Raw genomic sequence first — 9,210 nt, forward strand, 5'->3', positions numbered from 1 at the left:
ATGTCTTTGCATCATGCTCCATCGGGGCCAATAGTAGCCAGCTCTTATTAACTTGAGAACTAAGGAGTGTGTACCGGAATGGTTCCCCCATATTCCTTCATAAACTTCTCTCATTACGTAGTCAGCCTATGATGTCCCTAAACACCGAGCCAATGGTCCTTGGAATGACCTTCTATATAATTGACCGTCAACAAGACAGTAATGAGCTGCCTTAGTCTGTAGTGCCCGGGATGCTTTTGGGTCTTCAAGAAATTTTTCAAGCCTTAGATATTATATAAACTCATTTCTTTAATCCCAAATTAAGTTGGTCGAGTTAACTTCATAGTAGCCGTCCACATCCAGCACCAAATGCAACAATTGAACTACCGCACCAACATCAGACCCTTTCATTTTCGTAAACGAACCCAAATTATCCAATGTGTTTGCCTCCATATTTTCCTCCCTTGGAATGTAGACGATTGACCATTCCCTAAACCACGAAAGTAATACTTGAACATTTTTCAAGTAATATTACATGCACTCCTTCTTGGTGTCGAAAATTCCGTATACTAAGTTCACTACCAACTAGGAGTCGCACTTTATTTCGATGACCTCGGAACCTATTCCCCAAGCTAGTTCAAGTCGTGCAACCAAAGCCTCATACTCAGCTTCATTGTTAGTTAGTGTCACAGTTCTAATGGCCTGTCTCAGGGTTACCCTCAAAGAAGTGATTAATACTACCCCAAGATCAGACCCTTTTACATTGGAAGCTCAATCCGTAAACAAGGTCAAAACTCCTGATACCGTTCCTGTTACGAATACTGCTTCTTTAGCAGCTAAATGCATTAATCCCGGACTAAAATCGGCCACAAAGTTGGCCAAACCTTGTGACTTGATTGCAGTCCTGGGCTTGTATTCAATATCAAATTCACTAACCTCGACTGCCCATTTAGCCAAACGACCCGACAACTCAGGCTTATGAAAGACATCAAGGGAAAGGTTGTCACAACGGCTATAGGATGATACTGAAAATAAGGCCTAAGCTTTCGAGAGGCAACTACGAGAGGTAAGGCCAACTTTTCATGGTGCGAATATAGTGTCTCTGCTCCCGATAATATTTTACTAACATAATAAACGGGAAATTGCTTACCTTCTTCTTTCCGGACCAAAACAACAGTTACCGCTACTTCCGAGACCTCCAGATAAATCAGCAGTTTCTCACCTTCTTCCGATTTCGACAACAATATAGGGCTAGACATGTACCTTTTTAGATCTTTCAGTGCCTGTTGGCATTCCGAAGTCCACACAAAATTGATCTTCTTTTTTCAAAAGTGAAAAGAAGTGATGGCACTTCTCCGAAGACCTCGAGATGGACCTGCTTAGAGCTGCCAATCTACCGATCAATCTCTGTACTTCATTCACACTTGTTAGCTAGTCCGATGTATCCTCGATGGATTTGATTTTATCGGTATTTACTTCGATTCCTATTTTAAAGACCAGAAACCCCAAGAACTTACCGGAACCAACTCAAAAGGAGCACTTCTCCGGGTTAAGCTTTGTGTTGTATTTTCTCAGAATGTCAGACGTCTCTTGAAGATGTTTCAGATGATCTCCTTCATTAAGATACTTAATCAACATGTCATCAATATAAACTTTCAATGTCTTGCCTATCTAGTTTTCATACATTTTATTAACAAGCCACTGATAAGTGGCTCCGGTATTTTTAAGACCAAAAGGCATTATATTATAGCAGTATGCGCCAAAATTTATGATAAAAGAAGTCTTCTCTTGATCTTTCGGGTCAATCCTAATATTATACCCGGAATAGGCATAAAAATACTCATTAACTCATGCCCGACCGTAGAATCAATCATTTGATTAATGTTTGGCAATGAAAGAGTCTTTGGGGCATGCCTTATTTAAATCTTTATAATCTACACACATTCTAAATTTATTATTCTTTTTAGGTACTACCACTACGTTAGCTAGCCAATCAGGGTAATTTACCTCTCGAATTGAACCTATATTGAGTAATCGGGTTACCTCTTCCTTGACAAACCTATTCCTGACCTCTGCTATCAGTCGTTTCTTCTGCCTTACCGGAGGGAAGTTAGGGTTAAAACTTAGCTTGTGGACAACCACTTCCAATGGAATACCTGTCATATCTGAATGTGACCATGTAAAACAAGCAATGTTAGATTTTAGAAAATCCAAAATTTGTAACTTGAGTTCGGGACTCAAACCTGTTCCTAAGTAAAACTTCCTTTCTAAGAACTCTTCGAATAAGGCCACGTGTTCGAGATCTTATGCGGTTGATTTAGCCGTATCTGTTTTCTTCGGTACCTGAAAAGACCTCGGTACCTAAAACTCCTTTTCTTTATCATCTTAAGTGGAAGAGGGCAACGATTCCTGTAATTGCTGTTTACTAATCTCTTTACCCTTGCTACCGGAAATGGTCACTGCGTTCATCTCCCTTGCAGCTGGTATATTGAAGGTAAAACCTTCATTTCATATATTCATGGTCTTCTAAGGATTACATTATAGCCCATGTCTCCATCTACCACTTTGAACAGGGTGGTCTTCCTTATTTCTTTGGCATGTGTGGGCAACAAAATTTCTCCTCGGGTTGTCACACTCGTCAAGTTGAACCTGACCAAAAGCTTTGTTACGAGAACTATATTTCCGGTCATCTTTGCTTGCTCCAATACTCTCCATTGTATGATGCTGGGTGAACTTCCTAGATCAAACAACACACGTTTAAATTTTAAATCTAAGACATTAAGAGAAATTACTAAAGCATCATTGTGCGGTAGAAGAAGTCCATTAACATCTTTTTCTGTGAAGATGATGTCATCTTTTGAGACCTCTTAAATCCTCTTGCCATGAGTCACCGATATTTTCGTCTTCTTTGTTGTCGATAATGTCACCCCATTTACTTCGTCTCCACCAAAGATCATATTTATCGTCATCCAAAGTGACCTTGCATCCGGTTTTGTTGGTTCTGTAACATCCCGATTTCTTCCATAGTTGTTCTTGGCGTAGTCACTTGAAAACTCTCTAAGGTGAACATTATTCAACAACGTTGCCACCCCTTCACGAAGATGTCGGCAATCCCCAGTCCTATTGATGTTTTATACTTCGATACCACACAAGATGGGGGTGATTTGTGTGGTGTCCAATTTTTTGCATGCACAGATTATAGAAGGACCTGGTTCTTCTATGTGTTCCTTATACTACTGTTGCGGAATAATAAATACAGAAAGTAAAGAACACAAATATTTTACGTAAAAAACACCTGACTCAAAAGGTAAAAAAATCATGACCTACTACCCAGTAGTATTTTACCCAACACTTCACTAAATCACTGAGCCAAAAACAGCATTTACAAAACTCTTTGTAAATCTAAGGATTACCTCTAACCCTTTGTGGCAGCTAGTCTCGAACTATTGTGACAACTTCAAATTAACTCTAACTTGAATACTACACTCAAAGTACTTAGTACAATTGCTTCTAGATAAAGCTGAAAGGTACAACTCAAAAGCCCTACTACAATGAAACTAGAATAAAAGACAAATACTTGGAATTGGTTCTTCTATCTGGTTCATGTAGCTTCAGGTTCGCACACTTGAATCACACAGGAATTGCTTGCAAAATGCCTTGCTATTTTGCTCTCAACTCTCGTTTAACTTCAGCGTTTGTGTGTCCCTGTAAAATGAGAACATCCTGAATTATATAGAGTTAGTAGAATAGGAAATAACTAGAGTTCTAATGCTATACTCTTCCTTGGTGGAAGAATTCTAGTTATCTTCAACTTCTAACTCATCCCTTATCTAGGATAGAGTTCTCTTCAGGTAAGGAGTCATTCCTCTCATCACTTATGCAACTTTTTTGTTCAGGATATATCAGATATAACCACTTAAGCTTATCTACTTCACGTGCATGCCTTGTGCTCGAATCTACCCGTGTCTGTGTACACAGTGTATGGACCCGGTTCATGCTTGAGTTCCTTTGTCAATCATCAAAACAAACTTCGCTTAGGCGAACACCTATGGCCGTGAGTTCCATGGAATTCACACCATAAATTAGGATCCCTTTGGCTAGGATCTGATCGGATTGGTTTTGGAAACCAAGCTTATTTAATATTACTCATAGCCAACATCAATTCTACCAAGATGATGTTAAAATTGCAGTCGGATAATCTGGCATATGTTGAATCTCGGGACCCCGACGTCTCTTTCTCCTGCAACGATCTACTACTTCGATCGCGATCTGCCTTTCTATCGGAAGCGAACTTATCTGATGACTAAAAACCTTTATTCCCACGCCCATCGACCCTCTCGTAAGGTTGAAAATGATTTTTGAAGAACTGCCGATCTGCATCAAAATCATTTTTAAATTTATCTTGATTCCGAACACAATTCCGTCCTTTGGAAGACACCTAGAAGCCAAGTTGATCATCTTCTATTCTGATCTTTGACTCATATCAATTGGGAACATCTGCCCATGTGGTTGCCTGAAATTCTAGCATTTTTTCCTTTAGTTTCGGAAGGCATCAGAGCTCAACGGCTTGAGACCCTTTGTAAATGCCTCCGCTGCCCACTCATCTGGTACTGCTGCAATAACATCCTTTCCTTTTGAAATCGGATCACAAACTCTCGCAACAGTTCGAATTCTCCTTGGAATATTCTGAATATATCCACCTTCCTTACCTGGACCTTTCTTGCTCTAACATGAGTTTTGATAGATGAATCTGCAAGCATTTCAAAAGAATCAATGAAATGCTCAAGTAAGAGAGAATACTAAGTTAAGGCATCCTTTGTCAGGGTTTCGCCAAACTTCTTCAACAAAACAGATTCGATCTCGTGCTGGCCATGTCATTTCCCTTTACTGCCATAATGTAGGTCGTGATGTATTCCTGTGGATCTGAAGTCCCATCATATTTTGGTATATCTGGCATCTTAAACCTCTTTGGGATCAACTCGGGAGCCGCACTTGGTTTAAACGGCAACTGTGTATACTTCTTGGAATCCGGTCCCTTTAACACCAGCGGCGCTCCCCGGATCTGATCCATCCGAGCATGGAACTATTTAGCATTTTGGTCCATTCGTTCATTCATTTCCCTCATGAGCTCGATTTTGAAAGGATCATTTTGAGTTGTTGTTCCCAGATCCACTACCGGTACCTTCCCAGATTCACTACCGGTATCTTTCCAGATCCACTACCGGTACCTCCTGCCTCGTCGAAACTGAACTCTTCCCTTGGAGCGTCGTTATCAGCTCTTTGAACCGTTTGATTTGCGGGAATGTTGGGAGGAATCAGAGCTCTTCCATTAGCATTATTGGAAGCACCTGATAACACCTGCTTCAACTCTGTTATTACTTGATCTTGTCTTGAGAGGTGATCCATAATCACTCTTTATTGCTCTCTCAAGATTTTGACCCTTTCAACAACGTATTCAACATCCACATCATCAGGAGTTGGGCTGCTCATATATCGAGGATTTTGAACTTCGCGAACTAAAGTTGTTTTATCTCCTTCATTGCGGGTTTCACTGGTTGAATCATCACGCTGGAACACATCTTCACGTTCATTGTATGCTCTAACATTGTAGAGATTGTTGGCATCGTTAGCTGCCATATCTGATTTTTCTTTTGCTAAGAAAGGAATCAAAATTTGTTAGTAGCAGATGAATGGATCAAAGCAATTACAGAATTGTCTATGCCCCACGATGGGTGCCAAACTGTTTACCCGTAAAACGGTACAGTTGAATTTGTAACGTGGTTTATAGATACGTGAATTAACTTGATCAAAAAATATGAAATAGACGAGAATAAAATCAAGAATGTAAAAATAACTTAAAGAAATACAAGCATGCTGGTATGATGAGCTTCTCCAGAAGCAATATTAAAAATAAAAGAAAGCAAGTAATTTTATAATTTAAGAGCAGAATATAGCCCTTTTGTACATAATATTTTTCGTGTCTACAATGGATGCTAATTCTCCTATTTATAGCTCTATTTAGGGAGACAAGATCCCCAAATCAAGCTCTTCTTGAATGAGAATAAAACTGTCATTGATGACTGCATAACAGTTGGCTAAAAATGCAGATATTCTCTATAACGGCTGCTCATTGAATGCTGCCCAATGTCAATTCTTTGAATTTTTGTCATCGGCTACTCTGTCTTCGGATTCATCCAACACCGGTCTCATGCTTACTATTTGCTAACTCACATCCTACTTGTGTTCAGCTCCATGTGTCACATCTTTATTTGTCCAACTGTCACTAACAAATTTTACTGTTTACAGTACTTTGACAATGCACATGATTTATTCTTCAGAAAAAGAAAAAACAATTGTTAGTAATTTGGGCAATAAAGTTGTAAGGTAAGAGAGCATTAAAAAAAGTAACAGTATATTCATAATATTATTTTTTCACTCAATCTATGATCTGCCTTCATTTGCATTCCAGGCATAAATCTTTCCTTGTTCAGCGAAATTAATCATACACAAGAAGAAAATTTTCATCTGTTCCTGTGTTCAGGGAACCATACAACCATCTCATGGATCCACATCAGAGGCAACGACATATTATAGTTTTCAATTGTGTGCAGCCAATAATTCAAGAAACGCCAACAGTTTTCCCAAGCAACCATAGCATCAGTGTTAGCTCTATCCCAAAAATTGTGTGGAGAGAACTTCTGTCTAGCATGAAGCCGTAAATCGTTACTCCTGCTCTATTGTTCTCAAAATATGTCACTGCAAGAAGATGCATCAAAATAAGCTACCATTAGTCCATTCAAGCCAATTATGCATTAATACACGAGTTTAACTTTTGTGCACTGATAGCATAAAGTTTTTACATTACCATATCAATTGATCTACAGTCACAGGCAACTGTTTCATAGTACGCCTAATATAGTAATATAGTGATATTTGCACATTTTTAAAGGAAGAATAAGGAAACTAAATGAAATCAGCATACCTAGAGCTTGTCTTTTCTGGAACGAAATTGTACTATAGGCATACGATGGGACAAATTTCGTATTATCCAATTCATCTTCTTCATCTCCAACATCCTCTGCATCAGATGATCCATTAGAACTCGGATGAAAATCTTGGTTGCAGGCTACTTGAGTTGCTGGAGAAGTCTCAGCCTTAGCCCAATCATACGAGCCTATGGTCGCGCAGACATGCCACTTTGCAGCAAGGCTCGTAACAGCTTGTGCCTTGTGTGTAATTCTGGTTGCACTTCGCAGTAGTATCATCAGCCCAGCAAGAAGGCTGACAGAACAAAGCTGCAGATTAAGACCAGAATATTTAGTTCCACAAATGGACAAAGGCGATCATATTCAGAATCTAGTGTCAGTGAGTTCAAAATAAATATGATCTTATTGTATTTAAACATTTTCAATCTTTTCTTCACATATACACATAGTTCGAAAACTTGAAATATCAACATTTTATTTACTGCATCACATCTTCAAAAGGTAGATTTTCTTGAGCCAGTTCTGAGGGAAATAGGAAGCGATAACAAATAAGAATGCCAAAATGAGATTATGAGAATCCATACCGCAAGTTCACCACTTTTATAGATATGAAGATCTGCATTTGGGCGTGTAGTCATGAGAAGAGAGGCAAATAAACTTGCTGTGATGAATATCAATGCCCACAAGATGAACACGCGGTACCTATGGCTAATAATTCTCAAATGCCTCCTGATTCTAAGGTGCTCCCTCAACACTGATTCAACATCAGAATCCACATGGAAGAGTACCTGAGCAAAATCTTGTAGTCGGAGAATCTGAAGATAACAGATCAAGCGGAAAAGAACACACACTAGGAAGAACACCACAGTCCTGTAAAGCCAGGAGGTGAGCTCCAGAATGCACGCAACGATATTACTCATAACGACATTGCCCAAGAAGGGGAATCGAGTTCCACCTGAGCTGTACCACCAAATCTTGTATGTGATTTCAGCAGCAAAACATGGCATGACAAAAATGAATAGGATTTTCATTGATCTCTGCATGTTAAGAAGAGAATATAAGACAAGTGCATCATATTTGCTCAATGCACAAAAAGTACGTAATTGCTACAAATGAGTCAACAAGGATCAACATATCACATTAATTAGTACTAACAAATTTGAACAAATATGAAATGGCCGAACCTCATTAAATGATTCAAATTATTTGACTTAGTTTATCAATCATAGAGTGAATGCTTATGTGAATACATTTTTGAGTCACACAACAAACATGACTTGTGTCGCTCAATGAATTTAATTATTATTTCAGTGGAACAAAATGATAGTCAAATATGTAGAATCAAGCCATGCTTTTGACTGATAACAAATCAAGAAAGGAAAAAAAAACACGTACATTAAGCTGTTGTGTGTAGCAATTTCTGACGGTCTCGCTCTCGCCACAAAGCTTGTCAAGGAACAAGAACCTCCGAAGTCCATATTTCTTGTTAAACCTTGAAAGACAGATGAATGACAGAGCAGCAACGCTGCTGAGAGACAACTGAACAACACTGTCGTACGGCCTACTGTGATCAGCAACACAATCGGTACAAGCCAGAAGGTAATGGGAGAGCCATGGCACAACTACTGCAAGCCAAATAAAAACAAACCAAGATAAGCAAGCAGACCAAGTGTCAGATTGATCCACGCACATCCACTTGAACCACGTTCTAAAACTCCTCAATTCATCGTACATGTGCGAACCACTTCGGACTAATACTTTTTTGTTGACAAGTTCTTCGTTCTCGCCCTCCATGTAACAATATTGTCAGTGTATACAACTTAAATCGTACAGCAATTCACTTCGTTTTCTTTACAATAGAGCGTTGAAATTTGTGGTTGTGGTGATAACCTTGGAAGAAAGCTGTTAGTAGAAATTTGAGAGAAGAGTTATATAGGTGGTTGGGGGTAGAGGACTCACATGGAGACAGAGCAAAGATTGTGTATATAAAATCTGAAATGGTGACGTTTAGACTTTATGTGAGGCATCTTGTGTAGAGGGGCAAGAAGAAAAGTGCAATATGGCAATAAATGGTTGGCTATGTGGAATAGTGGAATGGAGGACGACATTAAAGGATGAATCTAGTTCCTATTCCTCACACTTCAATTTTCTATTTTACCACAAAAAGAAAGTGCAAAAGCAGTGCGAATCAAAAGGTTCTGGGATTTCTTCTGGATTCTTGCTATCAATTGTCATTAAATGCCGT

The 9,210-nt window shown here is 39.0% G+C and overlaps 1 protein-coding gene across 1 annotated transcript; it reads right to left on the reverse strand.

Moving 5' to 3' along the window:
• Positions 1–6,374: 6,374 nt before the first annotated feature.
• On the reverse strand, positions 6,375–8,905 carry LOC107759973 (uncharacterized). The gene is made up of 4 exons (XM_016577991.2): positions 8,361–8,905; positions 7,550–8,002; positions 6,962–7,274; positions 6,375–6,735 (listed from the first exon to the last, which is right to left on the reverse strand). The coding sequence occupies exons 1-4, from the start codon at positions 8,757–8,759 to the stop codon at positions 6,599–6,601; spliced, it is 1,302 nt and encodes a 433-aa protein (XP_016433477.2). The 5' UTR covers positions 8,760–8,905; the 3' UTR covers positions 6,375–6,598.
• Between the last annotated feature and the right edge of the window lie 305 nt (positions 8,906–9,210).

The sequence above is a fragment of the Nicotiana tabacum genome, chromosome 21 (assembly GCF_000715075.1).
Source record: "Nicotiana tabacum cultivar K326 chromosome 21, ASM71507v2, whole genome shotgun sequence".
Taxonomy (NCBI): Eukaryota; Viridiplantae; Streptophyta; class Magnoliopsida; order Solanales; family Solanaceae; genus Nicotiana; species Nicotiana tabacum.

Coding starts and splice junctions, on each gene's coding strand:
- LOC107759973 (XM_016577991.2), bottom strand. CDS start 8,759: ATGGAGGGCGAGAACGAAGAACTTGTCAACAAAAAAGTATTAGTCCGA. Junction 8,003..8,360: donor GCTACACACAACAGCTTAAT/GTACGTGTTTTT, acceptor CTTAACATGCAG/AGATCAATGAAAATCCTATT. Junction 6,736..6,961: donor CCAGAAAAGACAAGCTCTAG/GTATGCTGATTT, acceptor ATCTTCTTGCAG/TGACATATTTTGAGAACAAT.